We start from the raw sequence: 26,207 nt of genomic DNA on the forward strand, positions 1-26,207 counted from the left end.
ATAAATTGTTTGTTTAATTTTATATTGTTTACAAACATTGGATAAAAATATGCTTGTATTTTAGGTTCTGATGGGGTACGATGGGGTACGGTGCCAAAAAAACAAACAAATAAAAAATGGATGTAGCAACTAAGGAGACCAACTTTAAAGCATACACCATTTTCTACATTTCACATACTATAAAACCTTATATTTTCACATTCCCAATCAGCCTACTATTTAGAACGCAAGTATGAACATTTGGAAACAGCCATTGAGTACTCCACTTTGGTGGTATGCAGTGACAACTTGCAACTATGGTAATGTCTGATTTGGACATTTGTTCTGATCCCGCCCTCCTACTTTCCCAGAACAATATCCCGGGAAGTGCTATGACCCGCCGGAACACATACGTCTGCACGGACCGCTCCAGTACCGACAGACACTCCCTGCTGCAGAATGGCAAGGAGAACAGGTAAAGAACATGGAAGGACAAGGGAGGGAGAGGAAGAGCGAGAGAGAGAGTCTCGAAAAGATGTCCCCTCATATCCCCTGATGATGATGTTTTTAGTGTTGTTTTTTTATGTCAACCATGTTATTGTGAAGCCAAAGACAAATGTCCACTTTGTGTGGACTGTAACATTTGTCTAATTCTAATTGCTTCTCACCTCCAGCTCCCTGTCCCACCGCCTACCCCCCACCTCCCCCTCCACCCTGAGCATCTCTGGGGCCGGGGCCTCCTCCTCCTCTGGTGAGCGCTGCCGTCTGACACGGGGCTCCACGATTAGGAGCACTTTTCACGGGGGCCAGTTGAGGGACCGGGGCCCGCCTGTCTACTCGGCCCCGCCCACCTCCCCCACGCTGTCCCACCACGACGCCAGTCCACTGCCGCACGCCCGCAGCCGCGCCACTTCCAACCTCTTTACCAAACTCACCTCCAAACTCACACGCAGGTAAGCGGTCAGCTCCGTTACAGTCAGCTCCGTTACAGTCAGCTCCGTTACAGTCACCTCCGTAACAGTGACCTCCTTAACAGTCACCTCTGTAACAGTCACCATAGTAACGCTCATCCACAAAATGAAGGGGATAATCAACTTAGTTAATAGTAGTAGTCACCTCTGTAACGCTCACCGCCAAATGCAGGGGATAATCAACTTAGTGAATAGTAGTAGTCACCTCTGTAACACCTGCCTCAAAACTCACAAGCAGGTAGTCTTGGACCAGTGTCATTGTTTAGAATGGGAAACAGGGGAGGGAGGCCTACTACCTGAAGTTGTTCAAGAGATCACAGATATTCATTCTCCGTTGCAAAACGTTACAGGTCACAGCCCTGGGTCCTGACATTGGAAACGGAGCTAAATACGTTTTTACCTTGGCCTGCTGTGTGCAAAGCTGTCATCAAGGCAAAGGGTGGCTACTTTGAAGAATCTCAAATATAAAATATATTCTGATTTGTTTAACACATTTTTGGTTACTACATGACTCCATATGTGTTATTTCATAGTGTTATGTAGAAAATAGTAAAAATATAGAAAACCCTTGAATGAGTAGGTATGTCTGAACTTTCGACTGGTACTGTATATATAATGTAATGAAGCATGTGCTTCCTCCATGCCAATCAGCTACAGCTGCCCTGTTATCCACCACTCCCTTGGCCATGATTAAATATATTGTCTTTCTCCCCCTCCTCCTCTCCCCTTTATTTTTTCTATTTCTCTCTCTTGCTCTTCCCCTTCCTCTCCTTACATCAGGGTCAATCTTGACCCCTCTAAGCGCCAGGGCTCAAACAAATCAGTCTCGGGTTGTACCCTTCCCCAGGGATCAAAAACAGTTAGTAAGTTCCCATGATACTAGCTTATGTCTGCATGTCTGCCTGCCTAACCTACTGGACGTGTGTGTGTGTGTGTGTGTGTGTGTGTGTGTGTGTGTGTGTGTGTGTGTGTGTGTGTGTGTGTGTGTGTGTGTGTGTGTGTGTGTGTGTGTGTGGTTGTGTGTGCGCCTGGTCTGACTGTGTTCCCTGTTTACTTACTTATCTGTCTGCCTGTCTGTTACATACCTGTCTGTATGCCTGCCTGTCTACCCACTTGTCTTTGTTCTGCAGCTTTCTGCTTTTTGGTTAATTCCTTTGGCATACCCTTGTGCAGGGTTGTCATCTATTGTCTTGGGGGTAACACTTTACTTGAATCCTGCATCATAAGGGCTACATAACACTGTCATTACAATGACGTGTCATAAACAGTTTTGACTTGCTGCAACTGACTTTAAACTGTCACGACACAAACCATGAATTAACTATGGCAGTTTTGCTAGACGATTGGCTAATCTACAGTAAACATAGTCTGTGTCATTTTGACAGTGTAAAGGCATTTGTCATAAACTGACACCTATGACATCTGTTATGGCATTGTTATGAAAATGTTATGTAGCCTTTATTGTACATTGGGCTTCTGTTAAAATAAGTATTTGTTCCAGGGGCACCGTCGTAGTGGATTAGGTCTACATTGTTTTTTATTTTATTTTGAATGACAGTTGATTCCCGGGCATGAGGATTATCTTTGTTGTGTGGTGGAATTAGGGTTGCAAAGGGAGGGTATATTACCAGAAACGTTCAAAGTTTACCAGTAAACTACCAGATTTTTGGGGCGCATTTTATCAGATGACTATCTACTGTAGTGGCGTTTTTGGTACTTCAGATTATCACAGGTGTCTCTAATTACCTCTGGAACTATGTGGCCTTATCACACGTAAACAGTGGTGTAGTGGAGGGTAAATGTAATTAAATGCAGTTTAGCCATTTTTTTTTTGTTCCTATACAGTTTAACCACTGTATTTTTTACATTTTACCACTGCATCACTGCATGTAAAATAGAGAAAATATAATATTATTATTTTTTAATTACAATGACAAAGCTGTAAAAAATCATCCTAAATATAAACCATCAACTTAGTGAATATGAGGGTTTCAGCATGAAATATATGTATATTTTTAAATGTACACACTTTTATTTATTTTACTATGTCAATATGTCTTTATTGTAAATATTTTTGCACCGAAATGATGGCAGTTGTGAAAAAAGTCAATAGTTGTAAGCGTTGCAGAGTTAATTGAAAATAATGCAATTGTTAATTATATGCTTTTTTCATTAATTTGGCTATTTTCTCTTGAACCATATGGTCTATCCACTAGAAACTCATGGACAATATGGACACAGATTAACAACAAAAAATGAATACTATATATGAAAAAAACAAATCCTAATTAGCATAGATTGCCATAGAATACGTTTTAATTACAAAAAGTACAGAAGATTCCGGTAACTTTGGTAAATATCCGGTATCTTTGCAACCCTAGGTGAAATTGATAGTGATGGACAGTTGCTGTCACAGAATGCACCAACATTTACACTGCTGTGGATTCTCCCAGCTCACCTTAAAAGACATGGAATGTAATCACATCAGTACAGTTTACTGTTCTCAATGAACAAACACAATATGAGACGCTTGAGGTTGTTTATTCATTTCTTATATATATACAGCGTTATTATTTGACTCTGTTGTGCAAGTCAGGGCGCTCTGATACGGAGTGATATTAGTGCCAATAAAAAAGTATGTTGCACTAATATCACTCCATACTCTGACCTGTATACATGGATTGCAACTACGTCACCTGATCGCGTCACCACATTGTTGTCAACATTCTCAAGACGCTGTCAGCCATAGTGGCTCCTGAATGTCGAGTGGTGCCCAGTCATTCTGAACAGAGGCTAATGATTGTTTCGTCTTTACAGTATACTGTAGTGGCATGAACATATAATGACATTAATAGTAGGCAAATAATAAGTAGGAAACAACTTTGTCATCACCATGATGTTGTTAAATTTACTTTGGACAGATGACAATGTTGTCCTTAGCTAGCAAAGTTTGTCAAAAATACCTAGCAATGCTAACGTTAGCTGAAATCCGGTGCTCTCCCCTCACGCTTATCTAGCTAGCTAACATTATACTGCATCTAAAGGTAATATGAAGACATCACAATTAGAGGTCGACCGATTATGATTTTTCAACTCCGATACCGATTATTGGAGGACCAAAAAAAGACGATACCGATTAATTGGCTGATTTTTATGAATATATTTGTAATAATGACAATTACAACAATACTGAATGAACAATGAACACTTTTATTTTAACTTAATATAATCAATAAATCAATCAAATAAATTTAGTCTCAAATAAATAATGAAACATGTTCAATTTGGTTTAAATAATGGAAAAACAAAGTGTTGGAGGAGAAAGTCAAAGTGCAATATGTGCCATGTAAAAAAGCTAACGCTTAAGTTCCTTGCTCAGAACATGAGAACATATGAAAGCTGGTGGTGCCTTTTAACATGAGTCTTCAATATTCCCAGGTAAGAAGTTTTAGGTTGTAGTTTTTATAGGACTATTTCTCTCTATACCATTTGTATTTCATATACCTTTGACTATTGGATGTTCTAATAGGTACTTTAGTATTGCCAGCCTAATCTCGGGAGTTGATAGGCTTGAAGTCAAGTCTTGAAGTCAAATTTCCCTAGGTAATATCGCCTGCTAACATGAATTTCTTTTAACTAAATATGCAGGTTTAAAAATATATACTTCTGTGTATTGATTTTAAGAAAGGCATTGATGTTTATGGTTAGGTACATTCGTGCAACGATTGTGCTTTTTTTGCAAATGCGCTTTTGTTAAATCATCCCCCGTTTGGCGAAGTTGGCTGTCTTTGTTAGAAAGAAATGGTCTTCACACAGTTCACAACGAGCCAGGCGGCCCAAACAGCTGCATATACCCTGACTCTGTTGCACAGAGCGCAAGAGAAGTGACACAATTTTCCTAGTTAAAAGATCTCCATGTTAGCAGGCAATATTAACTAAATATGCAGGTTTATAAAATATATACTTGTGTATTGATTTTAAGAAAGGCGTTGATGTTTATGGTTAGGTACACATTGGTGCAACAACAGTGCTTTTTTCGCGAATGCTCTTGTTAAATCACCCGTTTGGCGAAGTAGGCTGTGATTCAATGATAAATGAACAGGCACCGCATCGATTATATGCAACGCAGGACAAGCTAGATAAACTGGTAATATCATCAACCATGTGTAGTTAACTAGTGATTATGTTAAGATTGATTGTTTTGTATAAGATAAGTTTAATGCTAGCTAGCACCTTACCTTGGCTCCTTGCTGCACTCGCATAACAGGTAGTCAAGCCTGCCACAGAGTCTCCTCGTGGAGTGCAATGTAATCGGCCATAATCGGTGTCCAAAAATGCAGATTACCGATTGTTATGAAAACTTGAAATCGGCCCTAATTAATCGGTCGACCTCTAATCACAATGATGACAAAAGGTTTTCCTACTAATTATTTTCCTCCTTTAGAAATGTTAATCAACGGCAGTTGACAATGCATTGAGTAGAATGTTCACTCGGGAGTCAGCCCTCAATATAGAACTTACATAACAATATTGTGACGCAACGCACAACCAATGAATACCTGGAGTTTTTGGTCTCTGTTGTCGTTTGCTTGTCCTCACTCTATGATTTCCTTTCCTTTCTTTTTGAATGGCTTCACAGTATTGTGGATAGATGGTGACTCTCTCTGTGTACTTGGTGGACTTGGAACTGCATCTCCCATAAAACACCTCTCTGATTCCCCATTTAACTGTGTGTGTGTGTGTGTGTGTGTTCTCTACGCAGGGTCACAAATGAACCTGAGGGAATCTGCCGATCTGCGGTCACAAGGTCAGTACATGTCACAAGGTCAGTATATCCGGCAACCCTTTGTCACCTCATCTATAACCCCAACATAACCGTGTTAGGTTGTTGTCATGTTTCAGACAGTAAACTTGCTCACATTAACTGAAAATTCATTCTTAGATTTAAAGGCCCAGTGATGTCAAAAATGTTGATCAGTGTTATTTTCTGATAGTTGCTGGTTGAAAATACAATATACACAGGACCTTCTAATCAACAGGCTTGCATCGTCGGGAGTTTTTGCTTGCAATGGTGACATCACCATTCGGTAAATTGGTAAAGAGACCTATAACAAATAGAGTTCCAAACCTCTCTGCCAATAACAGCTATTGTTCAGGTTCCCCCTCCCCACTCCTAGCAAAATTCTTGATTGAGAAATAGTTTTTTGCTAAAAAGCCATTTTGGGCATTTTTTATGGAAATATATTGCAGTAAGGTACTTAATTGTTACCCAGAAATGATTTGATATTGATATAAAAATGGCTGCATTGGGCCTTTACTAGATTCAACCACCCATTCTCACTTTCTTTTCTCCTTACCCACCCCTTTCCCTCTAACAACTCTTCTCTCCTCCTTTTTCTTTTACTCTCCCACCACTCTGTCCTTTCTCTTTCTTTTTTTCTGTCGCTCTCCCTTTCTGGTCACCAGTCGCCATTTATCTGGGCATCAAAAAGCGGCCGAGCCCTGGGCCATCGGATGTGGCTGGAATCTGAGGGTACCCCAGGGGCGGCGGGACCCAGCGGAGGTGGTGCTGGCTCTGCGGGAGGCGGCACGGGGCTGCGGCTGCCAGGTCCACCACGCCGGCCCCTTCCTGCTCTCCTGCACCCACGGGGCGTCCGGCGGTTGCGTGGCCTTCAAGGCAGAGGTGTGCCACCTCTCCACAGGGGGGGGTGCCTCCAACAATAAGAGTTCCAACGGGGTGCGCTATACACGACTTTGGGGAGCACCGCTCGTTTTCCGGGACATCGCCATGCAAATCTCAAAGGACCTTGAACTCTGAATATAAAGGGGGTTGAGAAGGATGGAAAGAGAAATACAGAGAAAGAGAGACGTGGGGCTGGACTCAAGATAAATACATTTGCCCCTGTCTCTTACGTGGCTATAGCCCTACCCTCCTCCGCACCAGTCTCAACCTAACCACCCGCCCCCATCGCTACACCACCCAGACCCAAATGTACACCCCGTCCCTCTCGCCACTACTACTGAACAGCTTCACCCACTGGAACCTGATCAGACAGGAATCCAGCTTAAAATGTTTTACTGTTAACTCTAGCCATAATGACTATTTATTTTATGATTGGTATCATTGTCTTTTTTAACGATCACCAACTCCGTACCGACAACATCAAAAACATTCTCGAAAACATTTCTCGTGTTTCGCCGTCTTTGATGCGTGTCACAGTACAGATATAGGATCTTGATTTGATCATCCTGTTGCAGGATAACTTTCCTGCAATACAGGAAATGTAAAACCTGTAGTGTATTTGAGGTTTAAAAAGGCTTCTGAAGTTTGTAATTTCCACTTCAAAATTTCAGACTTTATTTTCCCTTACGAAAAATGTATCAACCCATAAAACATTTCCATTAATTATAATCCACATAATAATTCACATTTCCTGTTGCTGCAGGATTATTTTCCTGCTGAAGAAAACTGGCTCAAATTAAGATCCTACATCTGTGTATGTTTTTGCTCTTTCTTCTCCCATTTAAACATTGATACTGATGAAGTGATCATCCAAGGACTTCTGTGGACAATATGCACAAATATGGAGACAGTAAACTCAATGATTTGACAAGCGGCATCAAAGGTTACTCTGTTTTTCTATTTGTGCACAGTATAGGCGGGATTGGATTATTGGGCAATGACAGAGAAGTTGACAAGACACTTTGAACCAGCCAATGGGAACCTTCACATCCATTTCCACTAACCTCATCAACTGAAAAAGGTAGTAGGTGAGGATGTTATCTCGGACTTATCATGAATCTATCTCAGTTAGTCTTACTGCATATGACATAAATAAACTGGACTGATATAGGTTTCACTTTTGTAGTATTGTACAAACCAAACACCATAATAAGCTATTATGTTAATGTGTAATGTCAGGCAGTATACACTTTGGTACATATCATGCTCCATTTTAGATATCAGTGCCAATACGAAAACTGAATCTATGTACAGTGCATTCGGGAAGTATTCACACCCCTTGACTTTTTTCATATTTTGTTACGTTACAGCCTCATTCTAAAATGGATAAAACAAATTTTTTTTTTCATCAATCTACACACAATACCCCATAATGACTAAGCGAAAACAGGTTTCTAGACATTTGTATAAAACAAATAAAACATTCAGACCCTTCGCAATGATACTTAAAATTTAGCTCAGGTACATCCTGTTTCCATTGATCATCCTTGAGATGTTTCGACAACTTGATTGGAGTCCATCTGTGGTAAATTCAATTGATTGGCCATGATTTGGAAAGGCACACAACTGTCTATATAAGGTCCCACAGTTGACAGTGCATGTCAAAGCAAGAACCAAGCCATGAGGTCGAGGGAATTGTCTGTAGAGCTCCGAGACAGGATTATGTCAAGGCACAGATCTGGGGAAGGGTACCAAAAATTGTCTGCAGCATTGAAGGTCCCCAAGAACACAGTGGCCTCCATCATTCTTAAATGGAAGAAGTTTGGAAACACCAAAACTCTTACTAGAGCTGGCCACCCGGCCAAACTGAGCAAGAATCCAATGCTCACTCTGACAGAGCTCCAGAGTTCCTCTTTGGAGATGGGAAAACCTTCCAGAAGGACAACTATCTCTGCAGCACTCCACCAATCAGGCCTTTATGGTAGTGCAGCCCGGCGGAAGCCACTCCTCAGTAAAATGCACATGACAGCCCACTTGGAGTTTGCCAAAAGGCACCTACACTATTTGGCCTGAATGCCAAGCGCCAAGTCTGGAGGAAACCTGGCACCATCCCTATGTTAAAGCATGGTGATTGCAGCATCATGCTGTGGGGATGTTTTTCAGGGGCAGGGACTGGGAAACTAGTCAGGATCGAGGGAAAGATGAACGGAGCAAAGTACAGAGAGATCCTTGATGAAAACCTGCTCCAGAGCTCTCAGGACCTCAGACTGGGGCAAAAGTTCATTTTCCAACAGGACAATGACCCTAACATACTGACCAGACCGGACACGTCGCGTGCGCAAGCTTTGCAAAATAAATGTAGAAATCCATGTTATTTAATTATTGCACCCACACTGCTCGCTTGCGCCAACGATGCAAGTCCTGCCTCTCCCATCTCCTCATTGGTTTATAGAAGCAGGTACCCACATGCCATCTCCTCATTGGTTATACCCACGTGGGTGATTGAATGACGAACTGTTGCCGGTTGTCATGGTAAAACTATGAAAGTTTAGATGACAATTGCCATATAAATTAAACGATGAAAAAGCCTGGAAGGAGGAGAGATGACTAGAAACAATTCGGTTGGCTGTTTTATGTGTGGATTAATTGTCGGAGTAGAGGACCTTGTGCATTTCAGGTAAAATAACAACTCAATGTTCATATCCCAGGACAAATTAGCTAGCAACAGCAAGCTAGCTAAATAAGACAAATTAGCTAGCAAGTGCAAGCTAACTAGCTAAATTGCCATACATGTTTAATGCTTTTCGACCTGTCCCCAAATTAATGTCATTGGTTCAGAGTTTGTTTTGATATTTTAACCTGCATGTCGTGATCGCGTTTGGTGTAGGGGGACAAATAAATTGATGCACAATAGCGCACGATGGCGCACGCACGCACGATGGCCGGTTTGGTTTCCGTGTAAGCACACAGCCAAGACAGCGCAGGAGCAGCTTCGGTACAAGTCTTTGAATGTCCTTGAGTGGCCCCGCCAGAGCTCAGGCTTGAACCCGATCGAACATCTCTGGAGAGACCTGAAAATAGATGTGCATCGACGCTCCCCATCCAACCTGACAGAGTTTGAGAGGATCTGCAGAGAAGAAGTAGGAGAAACTCCCCAAATACAGGTGTGCCAAGCTTGTAGCGTCATACCCAAGAAGAATCTAGGCTGTAGTCGCTGCCAAAAGTGCTTCAACAAAGTACTGAGTAAAGGGTCTGAATACTTATGTAAATGTAATATTTCAGTTTTTTATTTTTAATACAATTGCAAAAATGTTTAAAAACCTGTTTTTCGCTTTGTCATTATGGGGTATTGTGTGTAGATTGATGAGAAATGTTTATTCAATCCATTTTAGAATAAGGCTGTAACGTAACAAAATGTGGAAAAATTCAAGGGGTCTGAAAACTTTCCGAATGCACTGTAGATCAAAACTGTGCTTCGTAGTACTATATATTTTTTCACCTTCAAACCTCTTTAGCTATCTGTGGCTTTGGTTTCCTGCACACACCCTTGGAAAGTAATTCCTTTGCCAAATTCCTGTTCCAGAGAAACTCTTTTATCCCTCTGATTGGCTGGGATCAATGTCTGTGTTGGCACTGGTCATCATCAATAATCATATCAAGCCATTTTTAAGCATTTTATCCCCTACCTCTCATGGTTTGATCTCTCCCTTTTACCTTTCTTGAACAGAGTTGAATTCAAGTCATGAAACGGTTGAACAGTTAGTTGTTCCTCAGCATAAAATAGTTTAACTCAATGTCTAATGACTTAAAGGGTGACTGGGAAAGCAATTTTTCTTTCAATGCAAAAGCAGTTCACTGCAGAACATTGTGCCCTTGAACGCCACATGGCTTTGCCAAAATGCAAAGCTGTCAGGCTTCATAGTGAACAAAATTTGGAACAGACCTGGGTTGAAATAAATGATTGTTTAACATTTCAAATACCCTTAGATACTCTGCCCTAAACGTTGGGCAAAAAGAGAAAGTATTTTAGTAGTATTTTTTTAACAATGTTTGCCCACTGAAATAGGCTACATAGTTCAGAGAAACTCAATATACATATTGAAATAGAGATAATACTTGATCCAGACCTGTTTTGGAATAAGTCATATTTCTTTCAATGTGATGCAATGCAATTTTTGGGGGATTCTATTCCGTGCCCTGCCGATTTATCTTCAGTTATCTCTCAACATTGAAGGTGAACATCAAAATCCGTTTTTTTTCCTGAGGTAACTGCAACCGTCCAATCCCATTCCTACTGTTACACACGCCGGTGCCTCAACTCTGACACCCTTTAGCATTTTGGCATTGGTTATCTTCAGATCAAACTGGTTTTGTCTACTGTTGATGACTGTGGGTTGCTGTGAGGTGTGGGGGGAGTGCATAGACACACAGATGAGTCATTTAGAGAGAGAGCCTTAAAGGCAGTGTGACTGGGATGCTGTGTTTTCTCTCTTGCACCCCTTATGCCGACATATAGTACATGTTCAATGTTGGAAAATAAGCTAAAAAAACGCTTCCTCACATTCCCCCCTGATAAGAATGAATGATGTACTGTGATGTTCATGTAGGCTACAAGATGTCTGCCTGATTATTTACTGGTAATGCTCTCGATCTCAGTTGTGGCTTTTTGCTCATGGTGACATAACCAGTCAGAACAACGTGGTCATTTAACTGTTGATCTCTTTCTTTTATTTCAATCTTCACCACAAGCGTTTTTGCTGTCCCTATGTCCGTTTGTTTTTGCAATCCTCCTCTCGTTTTGTTTTTCGAAAACACTCCCAACTGTCATCCACTTCACAGACACGTCGTTAAATCATATCTTCAGAACCTCCTCAGTGCCGTTTGGTCTGCTACTCTGCCCCATGACAGGATCCCCTATAGAGGAGAGCAATACTAATCTACAACATTACACAGCCCTCAACAGTACAGACAGATAGATTCACGGACCTGAGGAGGGTCAGTTCTATGTCCTATAACATTGTGGTGTATATTAGCATTAGGTAATATAGACCTTGATGCACTTTGCTTTGACTTGAATCAGCTCCTTCCAGTGGAATCTCGGGCAAAGCCCACAACGAGCCACTGGAGGGCGCCAATGTCTTAAATGTGAACACTTCAATTTGTGGATATTTGCACAGGTACTTTATTTATTTTTTAGAATAATATCGTAATAAAAAATCAGCATTTATATCAGCCAGTTTATGGCTGTATAGAAAATATATGAGTATATATATAGTATATATCTTAGAGCTCAAGGTTTATTTATAGCTAGAGCAAGGGAAGTACTTCTAGTTTAAAGCAGTTTCTGTCAATGACAATGTGGAACAATACCAACCTGCAATCCTGCATGACTTCAAAGTTTGGGTTTTTGGGAGAGGGGGGGTTGAAATTATTCATATCCATTATTCATAAAAATGCAGTCAGTGTTTGGACATATATATGGACACAGAGAAATGGTACCAAGTACAAATGGCAGGTTTTTGGTCAATTGCAATGATTTCAGTCAATCTTCTATTACTTACAGGGAAATTGGTTCAATTTGGACAATTTTACTTCCTGAATTCTGCAAATGTAACTTAAAAGGATTATCCACTGGATATTCAGAAATGTACTTCACAAGTCTCAGATTTTCTCTACCCGTATAACAAAATGTAAAATGTGTCTAATGTGTTGTTGCAAATTCTGAAATGTTTAATTGATGTTTCAATTCACCCTATCCCTGATAAACACAAATGTCAGGCAGATCTGATAGGAAAACCTTGGGTGCGTTCAAGCAATAGTAACGTCTGTTTAAGTCTTTACAGAATTAAAGTAAAGCATCTGGTTGATGAACATGTAAAGGGGAAGGAAAGAAATTATGGGCTGACATTGTTTCCAGGTGGAATATAATACAAACCTATGAAATGCAGAAAGATAGTTCAATGTGTGCTGGTATGCCTATAAGAGACTGTCAGTGGTATAGATGGTTGTTGGACACAGTATTATGACCCCAGGGGCTCAGTATTTAAGTAATGTACATTGTCATGCTGGAACTGTTTATTTTTGGAAATGATGTAATATGCAATAGAGGCCAATGAAACGGATGAAGAGACACATTTTGACCTGGACGCCTAATTCTGTACACCCCTTGACCCCTTCAGAAACAAACAATGTGAGATTGTGTTACCCAAAAGCCTTGTTGCTTTTGGTCTAGAGAGAAAGTGAGAAACATGGAGCTGACGAGAAATTAAATTCACAGATGTTGCCATTGTTTCTTTTTTTTTTTTTTGTTTAATGGATTTCTATGTTTGCTGCATGATTGATCATCAGTTGATTCTTGCTGTTGCTCTTACTACTGATAATAACTTCATTTGACAGTTAGGCTTTTGGAAAACATCTTTACCTACCACCCAGCAAACACACAACCACCACACAAAGCTATATAAATGTTTACTCCAGGTTGTGAGCTTCAACGTGCCCTTGCTACTTCGTAACAACACTTTGAATACCCTGTAGAGTGCTACACTGTCTTAACAACAGCACTTTTAACTATTAGTATATTCTACACCCTACAGTGTTAAAAGGTACATTCTATTAGAGGCAAAATATTTACACAGAGCTGGTTTTGTATAACATTTCACGTTTACACCCTATACTGTTCAAATGTAGTCACTATTAGAGTTTACATTTACTCTGATGCAGTTTAGCTGTAACACTTGACGCCAGTGAAGAGTAAATACAACAATAGGCAGTGTTAGCCAGTGTTAATTTTCAACTATTCCCAGAGTAACATAAACTTGGTAAACTGTTAGAAAGCTAACCCTTTTGAAATTGTAATATTGATATATTAGGGCTCCCAAGTGTTGCAGCGGTCTAACTTGCTGCATCTCAGTGCAAGAGGTGTCACTACAGTCCCTGGTTTGAATCCAAGCTGTATATCATCCGGCCATGATTGGGAGTCCCATAGGGCGGCACATAATCGTCCGGGTTTGGCTGGGGTAGGCCGTCATTGTAAATAAGAATTTGTTCTTAGCCATCTTGCCCTGTTAAATAAAATGTATATATATTAGTGTAGTGTGAGACAATACAACAAGAGTGTTAACTCTACATTGAGTGCATGACCAAGAAAGACGTCAACATCTGTATTTGTTCATGGAGATAGGTTTATTGGACCACAGTTTCAATGATAACTTTTACTGATACATTTATACAACCCATGTGATGCCACATCTGTCAGACAAGCCCGACTACAGTGGATGCTGATCCCAGGACATTACCGACTGAATAGGAGAAAAGTGAGAAAAAATGGCAGAAGGAAGAAAAGGAAATGGGTCTGTGTTCTGGGTACCAGATTCCTATAAAGTCGGGCCAGTCACGGGCCATAACAGCACCCAACAGCAGGGGAGAGACGGGCTTGTCAAACAAGAAGTGGTCATTGATCAGCTGGTCCTGCTTGGCATCTGTCATGCCCTTCAGGGGGTAGTGCTTTCCCTTGAACACACCATCCAGGGTGTTTAGAGCTGGAGACACAGAAAAACCCATTAAATATTATGTTCTACCCTCCTCCCACTCTTAACAGCTAGAAGCTGTTCACTAAGAATTCTGGACCTGTATCCACAAAGCGTCTCAGAGTAGGAGTGCTGATATAGGTTCAGGTCCCCACCTATCCATAATCATATTATTTCTGGAGGAAAAAATGTAGCTGAGATCAGCACTTTGTTAGTACGAGCCTTATCTATATTTCCAATAAACTCCCTTTTGTTCACCTTACTACCTAGCTTCATGCACAATCCTGTGATTGCATATGTGGCTATTGGTAGATGGGAGGTTCACCCTTGACGGACAGTCTCTCCATTGCTCTGCGCTCACCACGGGTGTTGTGGAGGGGCAGGGCGTATCCCTTGATGCTGCGGCTGGTACGCACACGGCTGGACAGGACGTAGTTGGGGTCCAGGTCATCACCTCCCTACACAGAAACAAGGTCACAACTGAGTTTTAGACCTGAACATTTGAAGTGGCTCAAACAAGTTTGTGATTCCCAACCTCCTATGTCCTGAAGAGATTATTCACAATTTTTCCACACTACTTTTGCTCAGCAGTACTCCTCCTATAGTGAATGAAACCCATAAAACATGTCAGAAGAACGTCTCTACCTTCAGGTTCTCGAAGTTCAGGTCGGTCTTGTGCTTGTCTGTGGGCTTGTATCCACTATGACGGTCTGAGATGATGGGGTCCAACAGATCCTTGAAGACCTCGTAGGACTCCTCATCACCAGCCACGCAGCCAACGGTCATGATGAAGGGGTGACCTGAGGACAGAGAGAGGAGAGGAGGGTAAGAAGGCAGCACATCTACAGAGTAGGCTTACTGACTTTAATATACCACTCTGTGGTGTAAAACTATGCAAGACTTCAAGAAAGTGTGTGATATGTAAAATGCAAGTTACACATACAGTATTACAAGATTCCCCAACTCGTGGGCCGTCAGCTGACTTTGGCCCGCTTGTGATTTTATTTGCCCCCCCATGTTTTCTGAGCAAAAAATAATAATATATTTTTGTATTTTATTTAATTGTTGGACATAAAAGACTGTAAAAACACCAGCAAATCAGCTCCAAGTTATATACATTTTGGAAATTTGTTCCCAAGTATTCCCACACATAATAGAGACACGTGAGTGTATACAAATATAAGCAAGGTTTGAAATGGTTATGTTTTAGTCAAATATTTATATATGTTTGGGCTTCTTGCGGTCAATATGCAGTCTACAAATTATTTGTAATTACGTTCCGGCCCCGTAACCATCTGCTCAAGAAAAAAAATGGCTCTCGGCTGATTCCAGTTGATGATCCCTGTAATATTATATTAGCTAACATGGATATGGGAGAAGATATCTATTGTATGAAACTAAAAGCCCACAAACATTGCTGCAGCTTGTGCATATGTTAAACCTGCAAATACCTTTGCGAGCTTCCCATTTTCTGCTCAGAAACTCACGAGCAATGACTCCCGCTAAAACTGATAGTTGACCTGACAGTTGACCGTTTCTCCTCAGTTTGAGTTTGGTTTTCACCATGAACAGACAGTGTACCAATTTCACCTCTATTACAATGTCACATTATTGAAACTCTTCAACTGGGTTCTTGTGTCCATCCCACTCAATGACTGGAGTGCAGTCTTGGTTATAGGCTACATCATCTCCCAGGCAGCACCAACTCCTACTACTTCATCCAGGGTTGCAAAGGGAGGGTATTACTGGAAAGAATTTTGGTAATGTTCACATTTGTTTTCCATTTTATTTCATCAGATGATATCTAGTGGCCTTTTTGGGTACTTCAGATTATCACATGTGTCTGTAATTAAATCTGGACCTCTGTGTGGCCTTATCACATGTACACAGTGGTGTAGTGGAGGGTAAATGTAAGTAAATGCAGTTTGGCCATTTTTTTTGTTCCTATACATTTTAACCACTGTATTTTTAACCCCGACCGGCAATCAGAGTTTACCCAACAATTTTTTTTACCACTACGTCACTGCATGTAAAATGTACTAAGATTATTATAATTTTTTTAATTAGAATGACAAAGCTGTAAAAAATCTACCTAAATATAAACCGTCAACTTAGTGAATAGCATCGGTGTTTAATATGAGGGTTTAAGCATTAAATATATATATTTTTTAAATGTACACACTTTTATTTATTTTACTATGTCAATATGTCTTTATTGTAAATGTTTTTTTTTGCAACCATAGTCTAGGCTATATTATATATTATGGTATTGGTATCTCTTAAGCGATGGCATTATGATTGGTTGATGCCTAAGCTTTAGCTCAGCAGGCTACAATGGTTGTGCAGACTATTGTAGGGATATCTGCTCAGTTCTACTTTTGAGAGTTGTGTGTTTGAGGTGGTTATTGTCTCTCCTCAGGGGGTGTATAGGAGATGTGTGGCACTCACCAGGGTTGTCAACACCTGTCTGGATGACGTCATCCTGTGTGAAGCCGGAGGAGGTTTTCTTGCCCCTCAGCTTGGCGTACATGTCCTTGGTCAGCACCTTGGCCATGTGGTTGTTGTGCTTGGTGAGGTCAGGGTACTCCTCCTCAACTTTAAAGTTGAGTTTGAAGTTGTTGTGGGTGTCACCGAAAGGCATGCTTGCGTTTCTAACACTGTAGGGGAAAAAATAACAAAACCACTTTGATCTTTAGATCTTTATTGTCCATAATTTGCACAGAAAAACAGCATAGTATAGACACATTAGGAACCCCTGAATGACTTTGAAACCACCAAATATAATAGTAACCTATCAAGAATGTTCCCAGACAGTTGAGGAGATTCAATAGAACAGCCGCAAAGACTAAACGGTATCCTAGTAACAAACGTCAGTCAATATCCATGTGCACTGTGTCAAGTTTCTGTTCAGAATAGTTAAGGGGGAGCACTTATGCATTGGATATTTTTAACACCCTCACCCCCAACCTCATAACCTCTTCAACATTCCACCCACCATATATAATCCTCTCTTCAGCCCCCTTACCACTATCTTACACTCAACCCCTCTCTTGAACACCCCTACCCTTTATTCCCTTTGTCCACTTACACACACTGAACAAAAAGATAAACACAACATGTAAAGTGTTGGTCCCATGTTTCATGAGCTGAAATAAAAGATCCCAGAAATGTTCCATTCGCACAGAAAGCTTATTTCTCTTAAATTGTGTGCACAAATTTGTCTACATCCCTGTTAGTTAGCATTTCTCCTTTGCCAAGATAATTAATCCACCTGACAGGTGTGACATATCAAGAAGTTGATTAAACAGCATGATCATTACACAGCTGCATCTTGTGCTAGGGGACAATAAAAGGCCACTCTAAAATGTGCAGTCTTGTCACACAACACAATGCCACAGATGTCTCAAATTTGGATGGAGAGTGCAATTGGCATGCTGACTGCAGGAATGTCCACCAGAGCTGTTGCCAGAGAATTGAATGTTAATTTCTCTACTATAAGCTGCCTCTTACAGTGGGGCAAAAAAGTATTTAGTCAGCCACCAATTGTGCAAGTTCTCCCACTTAAGAAGATGAGAGAGGCCTGTAATTTTCATCATAGGTACACTTCAACTATGACAGACAAAATGAGAAAAGAAAAAAAATCCAGAAAATCACATTGTAGGATTTTTAATGAATTTATTTGCAAATTATGGTGGAAAATACGTATTTGGTCACCTACAAACAAGCAAGATTTCTGGCTCTCACAGACCTGTAACTTCTTCTTTAAGAGGCTTCTCTGTCCTCCACTCGTTACCTGTATTAATGGCACCTGTTTTTTGACTAGACCATTCCAAAACTTTAAATGTGTTGCTTTTTAGCCATTTTCATGTAGTCTTGACTGTGTGTTTTGGATCATTGTCTTGCAGCATGACCAAGCTGCGCTTTAGCTTCAGCTCACAAACGGATGGCCTGACATTCTCCTGTAGAATTTTCTGATACAGAAGTTTTGGCAAGTTGTGGCAGGACTTGAAACGAACAGTTCATGCTTGAAAACCTACAAATGTCATTGAGTTGTAGCAGTTCTGCATGGAAAAGTGGGCCAAAACTCCGAAACAGCGGCGTGAGAGACTGATCAACAACTACAGGAAGTGTTTGGTTGGAGTCTTTACAGCTAAAAGTGGCACAACCAGTTATTGAGTGTAAGTGGGCAATTACTTTTTCACACAGGCAAATTGGGTGTTGCGTAACTTTGTTAATTAAATACATAACATAACTATCCATTTTGTTTTGTAAACTCAGGTTCCCTTTATCTAATATTAGGTTTTGGTTGAAGATCTGATAAAATTCACTATCAAAAAATATGCAAAAATAGAGAATCAGAAAGCGGCAAATACTTTTTCAGTGTGTGTCATTTTAATAGCGTAATGCAAACCAACGTTTTCATAAATACAACCTAATGTAGAAACATTCTGTTAACTTCACCAAATAATAATAATAATAATGAATGGTATTTAAAAGAAACAAAAAGATAAACACAACATGCAACAATTTTTAAGATTTTACTCATTTACAGTTCATATAAGGAAATCAGTCAATTTAAATTAATTAATTAGGCCCTAATCTATGGATTTCACATTACTGGGAATACATACGTATATGTATCAGTTGGTTACAGATACCTTCAAAAAAAAAAAGGTAGGGGCATGGATCAGAAAACCAGTCAGTATCTGGTGTGACCATTTGCCTCAAGCAGCGTGACACATCTCCTTCATATAGAGTTGATCAGGCTGTTGATTGTGACCTGTGTGGAATGTTGTCCCACTCTTCTTCAATGGGTGTGTAAAGTTGCTGGATATTGGCAGGAACTGGAACACACTGTCCTACACGTCGATCCAGAGCATCCCAATCATGCTCAATGGGTGAAATGTCTGGTGTTTATTCAGGCCATGGAAGAACTGGGACATTTTCAGCTTCCAGGAATTGTGTACAGATCCTTGTGATATGGGGCCATGCATTATCATGCTGAAACATGAGGTGATGGCGGAGGATGAATGACACGACAATGGGCATCAGGATCTCGTCATGGTATCTCTGTGCATTGAAATTGCAATTGTGTTCGTTGTCCGTAGCTGATGCCTGCCTATACCATAACCCCACTGACACCTCTGTTCACAACGTTGACTTCAGCAAACCACTCACACCACACCATACATGCTGTCTGTCATCTGATCGATACAGTTGAAACCGGGATTCTTCAGTGAAGAGCTCACTTCTCCAGTGTGCCAGTGGCCATCGAAGGTGAGCTCTTGCCAACTGAAGTCGGTTACGACGCCGAACTGCAGTCAGGTCAAGACTGTTTAAGAGGTTGACAAGCACGCAGATGAGCGTCCCTGAGACATTTTCTGACAGTTTGTGCAGAAATTCTTCAGTTGTGCAAATTCAGCTGTCCGGGTGGCTGGTCTCAGATGATCCCACATGTGAAGAAGCCGTGTGTGGAGGTCCTTGGCTGGTGAGGTTACACGTGGGCGGCGGTTGTGAGGCCGTTTGGACGTACTGCCAAATTCTCTAAAATGACATTGGAGGCAACTTATGGTAGAGAAATTAACATTAAATTCTCTGGCAACAGCTCTGATGGACATTCCATGGTAATTGCATGCTCCCTCAACTTAAGACATCTGTGGCAATGTGTTGTGTAACAAAACTGCACATTTTAGAGTGGCCTATTATTTTCCCCAGCACAAGGTCCACCTGTGTAATGACCATGCTGTTTAATCAGCTTCTTGATTTGCCACACCTGTCAGGTGGATGGATTATCTTGGCGAAGGAGAAATGGTCACTAACAGGAATGTAAACAAATGTCTGCCTATGGAACATTTCTGGGATATTTTATTTCAGCTCATGAAACATGGGACCAACATTTTACATGTTGCGTTTATATTTTTGTTCAGTATATTTAGCGCTTTTCAAGGTCTCAAAGTTGCTGATAAGGACCCAAAGTCGCTTTAACTACTGATGTTCTTATAAACACGCTTCCAATACTTCTGCTGAAGGCCCTGACATGCTGTGTGACCTTTCATGAATTTGCAGGAAAGTTGTCAAAAACACATTGCATAAACATAAAAAACAAACATTCTTTGAACTTTAAAACTACCTCCCTAATGTTCATGGAAATATACATTTTCCAGGGAAATGTAAAAATATGAATGGATACCCATTGTTTCCGGTTTATGTTGTTAAGTGATGAATATTTAACGTTTGTTGCTGTTGCTCTTACTGTTGATAATTACTCATGTTCATGCTTTATTGTAGGACAGTTAGGCTTGTTAATAGCATATTTGCCTACTATCCAGCTAATACACAACCACCACACAATTTTGTTTCAATGTTGATTCCAATTTGTGGGCCTCAACCTGCATTGTTACTTTGTAACAACACTTTGAAAACCCTGCCAGTGCCTGTGTGTTAAAAGGTAGTCACTATTAGAGTTAAGACATTTCTGAGGGATTACACATTTTATGTTACACCAGAGTAGAGGGAATCCAACAAAAACCAGTGTTGGCCACTGTTAACTTAATTTGCAACTATTTACAGGATATCTGTGAAATTGGAAACACTTTTGAAAGTGTACAATTAACTCTGTGTACTGTGGGACCATATAAAACACTTTTTTATTGTTAAATTGAACAATATTAGACTTGTTTTAACATTTACAGTGACTTATCACGAGTGTATGACCAAGAAAGACCAAGCTATGTTGACATCTGTTTTGGTTCATGGGGCCAGGTTTATTGAATCACAATTTATATGATAACTTTTTAGAACCAAAGTTCAAATTAAGGTGACGCCACATCTGTCAGGCAAGCCAACTGTAGTGGAGACTGATCCCAGGATGTTACTGACTGAACAGGAGAGAAGTGGAAAAAAACGTCTGAAGGAGAAAAAAAAGGAGAAAAAGGCTGAAGAAAAAGATGTGAGCAGCAGTCAAGAGTCTCTAGAGCGACCATCAGTTTCCTCTGCGCGGTAGTTGGTTGGCTCGATTTCACGTGACTTGACAATAGAAAAACAAAAGATGAATAGCGACGTCAACAACTCTTTACTTCTGAGCGGGGATCATGCCGTCGATTGCCTCTCCCTTCTCCAGCTTCTTCTCCATCTCCACCATGAGCTTGACACCATCGACCACCATCTGGACCTGATCCACCTCGGAGGAGCCCAGACGGTCAGCGTTGGAGATGTCGAAAACTCCACCCACGGAGGCGGTGTCCACGCCACCTGGAGAGAGCAAGGAAAATGGGGAGAGAGGCGAGTGTAAGTGTTTGTCTCAGACAATCTCTGCATCATTACTGATACTATAAATTATCCAGATGTCAACAAAATACAGACTCAATGAATAGATGTCTTAACAGCTGTTGGACATGGCTATTTCATAATAGCTTTCGCTCATGCTAATCTCTGCTCCTTTTACATGTTTTGTTGTAAAAGGGAAGACAGTTGTGATCTGTGACGAATTAGAGTTGAATATATCAGCAGCTGTTCTGGATGTGTTTTTTGTTGTGTGTGTGGGTACCTGTGCCACGCTTCTGCAGACGCAGCCTGCCCAGGATCTCCTCGAACTTGGCATGTGTGCTCAGCTTGGGCAGCTTGACGTGCACTCCACCACGCAGGCCGGTTCCCAGGTTGGATGGGCAGGTCAGCACATAGCCGAGATGCTCGTTCCACATGAAGCCATGGTTGTGCTTTTTGAAAGTCTCCTCAATCTGTCAAGTAAGAGAAACAACCCAATATCAACATTGTTGTCTTTGTCTCTCTGCGGTTTCATGTATTGCCATTGCTTTAGGGGTGTTTTTGTGCCATATCAAAATGGTTTGAGTACAAGAACGTACCCTTTTCAGACCAACGCAGAAGCGTCTGAAGACCTCCTTCATGTTGCCACCCTTCTCCATGGAGATGACACGCAGGTGATCCTCCTCGTTCACCCAGACCAAGAAGCTTTTGGCATCGTTGTGCCTTCAGAAAGGAGGGACGGGGTTTCACATGACGCATCACCATGATACATTGTGGGATGTTCTGCACAATACACCATCTGGTTCCACAAACAGTATTGTTTTGGTGTGGGCCTGTGCTCGGGTACTCACCAGATTCCTCTTGCGTCGGGCCAGTCACGGGCCATACCAGCGCCCAGCAGCAGGGGGGAGACGGGCTTATCAAACAAGAAGTGGTCGGCGATCAGCTGCTCCTGCTCGGCATCGGTCATCTTATTCAGGGGGTAGTACTTTCCCTTGAACTCACCGTCCAGGGTGTCCAGGGCTGGAGAGACAGAAAACCCCTCAGTTTCCCCTCACTCTTAACATGGTATCTCCCTGTATGGAGTTATTTGACACCATGCACAAGTCATTGCAACTAAGGATTCACTTTTGATCTCCATTTCCAATTCATTAAGAATTCGGATCTCAATTTCCGATAAATCCCCTTTTGTTAGTTTTACTGCCTAGCTTCATGAACAATCCTGTGGATGCATATGTAGCTATTGTTAGCTGGGTGGCTCACCCTCGACAGACAGTCTCTCCACTGCTCTGCGCTCGCCACGGCTGTTGTGGGGGGGCAGGGTGTATCCCTTGATGCTGCGGCCGGTACGCACACGGCTGGACAGGACGTAGTTGGGGTCCAGGTCATCACCTCCCTACACAGAAACAAGGTCACAACTGAGTTTTAGACCTGAACATTTCAACAAGTCTGTGATTCCCAACCTCCTACGTGCTGCAGAGATACCTTTGCCATCTTTCCATTCTACACCTAATCAAGAATGAAACCAAGAAAACATGTCCAACAAATGTATACAAAGCCCTACCTTCAGGTTCTCGAAGTTCAGGTCGGTCTTGTGCTTGTCTGTGGGCTTGTATCCACTATGACGGTCTGAGATGATGGGGTCCAACAGATCCTTGAAGACCTCGTAGGACTCCTCATCACCAGCCACGCAGCCAACGGTCATGATGAAGGGGTGACCTGAAGACAGAGAGAGAAGTGGCTGTAAGAAGCCAGCAGGTCTACAGAGTACAAACATTAATATATCACTCTGTGGTGTATGCTGCATATTGAATACATGTGAAATGTATGCTGCATATTGAATAAGGTAACCTGCAAATCTAGTATAATATATGGTTGTAGTATTAGTATGTCTTGACTGTAAATGGGATATAAGCATCTGCTAAATGGCATGTATTATTTGTATAGGTTTTAATTGCAATGGTATTATGATCGATTGATTCTTAGAGTGCTAACTTGGTTGTGCAGACTGTTGTAGGGTTTTGATACCTGCTCAGCTTTACCTTTGACAGGGGTGTATTGTGTGTTTGCGGCGGTTAGTGACTATCCTCCGGGGGTGTATGGGAAATGTATGTCACTCACCAGGGTTGTCAACACCTGTCTGGATGACGTCATCCAGGGTGAAGCCGGAGGGGGTCTGCTTGTCCCTCAGCTTGGCGTACATGTCCTTGGTCAGCACCTTGGCCATGTGGTTGTTGTGCTTGGCGAGGTCAGGGTACTCCTCCTCAACTTTAAAGTTGAGTTTGAAGTTGTTGTGGGTGTTACCGAAAGGCATGATTGTGTTTAACACTGCAGGGGAGAAAGAAAATAGGAAATCTTTAGATCTTTAATGTCTATTTGCACAGAAAACAACGCACAAAACCTAATATTAACCTATCTGAAACGAAGTTCCCTGACACTGACAGTGGAGTAGAGTCTATAAGGAGTGCTCTGTCTCAGGCCCAGCGAAACTTTAAAAGACGTTTAACGTAAAAGACGGCCAACGTTTAAAAGATTACTGGGGAATACTCAGTAAAATGGCTGCAAAAACTCTTATTGGTGTGTACCCCATATCCTAGTTACAAACGTCAGTCAATGTCCCCGTCCACTGTGTCATGATTCTGTTCGGGAATAGATAAGAGGGAGAAGAACGTTTGTTGGATATATTTAACACCCTCACCCCCAACCTCTAACATTCCACCTTTCTCCCTTATGTATGGAACATATTTCCACACCGTCCACTCACGCAAAGAGCCCCCCCCCCCCCTCACAATATAGCCCCATACCCTACAGTGCGATCACTCAACACGTTGGGTCCTATCCATCAGAGAGACCAACAGGCTGTCATGCAATTACCCTTTCCAGACCCTCTTGTTTTTTACAGTTCTTAACACAAGGGTCAATTGATTTTAAAGACCAACTCATTAATTGAATTGTATTCACTATACTTGATAGGTCATTTACCAATTCACAAATTGTATTTTTTTCTTAATTTTTTAAAAACTTTTACTCCTTTTTCTCCCAAATTTCGTGATATCCAATTGGTAGTTACAGTCTTGTCACATCGCTGCAACTCCCATACGGACTCAGGAGAGGTGAAGGTCGAGAGCCATGCGTCGCCCGAAACACAACCCTGCCAAGCCACACTGCTTCTTGAAACACTGGTCGCTTAACCCAGAAGCCAGCCGCACCAATGTGTCAGAGGAAACATAGTACAACTGGCAACCGAAGACAGCTTGCAGGCGCCCGGCACGTCACAAAGAGTCGTTAGAGCGCGATGGGACAAGGACATCCCGGCCAGCCAAACCCTCCCCTAACCCGGACGACGCTGGGACATCTGGACGTAACTATTGACACAGTTGTTGCATCACATGCCCATGTCCAAAGGCAATGAAAAGGATGTGACTGTTACAGTAACTGTCCGAAAGCAACTGCTAGACATTGAAGCAATTTTTTTTTTACACCTGTTCCACAGATGTTTAGACGCCTCATACTGTATCGGATTGTGAGACACTTACTTATTTATCTCAGTATCCACACTAGAGAACCATTTGCTGAAACAAACCTTATAAAACTTTGCAACAGTTCACAACTTAATTTCTTCAAAACAAATCGGTCTTTGTCAAACGAGCCAAGAGAATCAGACTCCTACTAAAATATGCTGTCAAATATTCTACTGATCTGAAACCTTTCCAGAATGCTCCATATGTACATTTACATTATTGCTTTTGCATCGTTAAGCCTATTCATTTTTTAAAGTATGATGACAATTAAAAGACAAAAGAAAGACAAAAGAAAAGTAGCTACATGTGCAGGAGAGGTAAAGCACCTCCCTCCAAAAATGATTTAGCTAACTCTAAAATGACATGTTGTAAACCTATTCTCCCCCCAAAAGTGTTTTGCTCAGAAGCCTTTCCAAGTCCAACTAATCCAAACCGCCAACCTGGCCTCATCACAAAGCTTTAGCTATTCATACAAAGCGCAACATTGAGTTACCTGCACACCAGACAAGAAAAAAAGTAACAGTCCTTGGGATCAGATCCTGTTCACCAGAGCCAAAATATAGAGGTCACCCAACTCTGAAGGTCCTTGCCCTCTGCTTATATACCGGGCAGACACGCAGCCATTGGCTGCCCATCTTACTGCATGCCGGACTCTCATTGGCCCAAGCCGGTCTCTGATACACAGTTTACTTTACGGAAGGACTGGATTTACATCTTAGTCATCCAAGACGAGGCTGCAGCTGCACACTCACCCTCTGAACCCCTCCCACCCCTCTCCCTGTCCCCCTGCCACAATGTCTGTGGAGGGGATCTGGTGTTTTTTGGATTCCATCCAAGATTTTTGCAGTCGGCTCCCGACTCCTGCTAGCAGAGTAATTGGAATTGACTCTCTTTTGACTCCAACTCCAAAACTAAAATAATCAAGGCTAATCAATACGTCAGCTTAGCTGCTTTTTTTTAAACATTAATTTAAAACACAATAAAAAGGACAGCTGGTAGCTGCTCTTTAATCCAGGAACATGCTATTGTATCGCAGATATATGTATCTAACACTATCCTAGAAGAATTGATTCTAGCGACAATCGATTCTTTCTTTAATAAAATGGGAGTAGACTCGTGGAGTCAATAGCCAAGGAGATGAGGAATCGCTTCTTTTGGAGTAGATGTTCCACGGGGACATTAGGATGGTGGAAGGGTTATTTGAATGGGGTGGACTGGGAGTAGTAAGTTACACTCTCCAAAAAAAGCTGAGCAACGCTTTTGC

The 26,207-nt window shown here is 41.5% G+C and overlaps 2 protein-coding genes across 4 annotated transcripts in view; one reads left to right on the top strand and one right to left on the bottom strand.

Annotated features, from left to right (window-relative positions):
- Positions 1–12,916, top strand: part of LOC111980254 (MAP/microtubule affinity-regulating kinase 4-like) — a 47,471-nt gene extending 34,555 nt beyond the window's left edge. The window contains exons 14-18 of one of the 3 annotated variants that reach the window (XM_070449336.1): positions 351–454; positions 654–932; positions 1,731–1,817; positions 5,713–5,757; positions 6,417–12,916. In XM_070449336.1, coding sequence (XP_070305437.1) covers positions 351–454; positions 654–932; positions 1,731–1,817; positions 5,713–5,757; positions 6,417–6,768 — 867 coding nt within the window. In that variant the 3' untranslated portion in view covers positions 6,769–12,916. Of the gene's footprint in view, positions 1–350; positions 455–653; positions 933–1,730; positions 1,818–5,712; positions 5,776–6,416 lie in introns of all 3 variants that reach the window. The other 2 variants (XM_024010944.2, XM_024010945.2) reach the window with 2 other exon arrangements.
- Positions 12,917–20,892: 7,976 nt separating this feature from the next.
- Positions 20,893–25,526, bottom strand: LOC111980695 (creatine kinase M-type-like). Its single transcript, XM_024011570.2, has 8 exons — positions 25,437–25,526; positions 23,544–23,750; positions 22,987–23,141; positions 22,686–22,818; positions 22,274–22,445; positions 22,022–22,145; positions 21,706–21,895; positions 20,893–21,410 (listed from the first exon to the last, which is right to left on the bottom strand). The coding sequence occupies exons 2-8, from the start codon at positions 23,734–23,736 to the stop codon at positions 21,232–21,234; spliced, it is 1,146 nt and encodes a 381-aa protein (XP_023867338.1). The 5' UTR covers positions 23,737–23,750; positions 25,437–25,526; the 3' UTR covers positions 20,893–21,231.
- Between the last annotated feature and the right edge of the window lie 681 nt (positions 25,527–26,207).

Source organism: Salvelinus sp. IW2-2015, linkage group LG20 (genome assembly GCF_002910315.2).
Source record: "Salvelinus sp. IW2-2015 linkage group LG20, ASM291031v2, whole genome shotgun sequence".
Classification (NCBI taxonomy): Eukaryota; Metazoa; Chordata; class Actinopteri; order Salmoniformes; family Salmonidae; genus Salvelinus; species Salvelinus sp. IW2-2015.

What these genes read in the sequence shown, in the direction of transcription:
- LOC111980695 (XM_024011570.2), bottom strand. Translation starts at nt 23,736, where the DNA reads ATGCCTTTCGGTAACACCCACAACAACTTCAAACTCAACTTTAAAGTT. An exon ending in GGAGAGACTGTCTGTCGAGG is followed by an intron (nt 22,446 to 22,685) that starts GTGAGCCACCCA and finishes CTGTCTCTCCAG; the next exon opens with CCCTGGACACCCTGGACGGT. An exon ending in CCCGACGCAAGAGGAATCTG is followed by an intron (nt 22,146 to 22,273) that starts GTGAGTACCCGA and finishes TCCTTTCTGAAG; the next exon opens with GCACAACGATGCCAAAAGCT.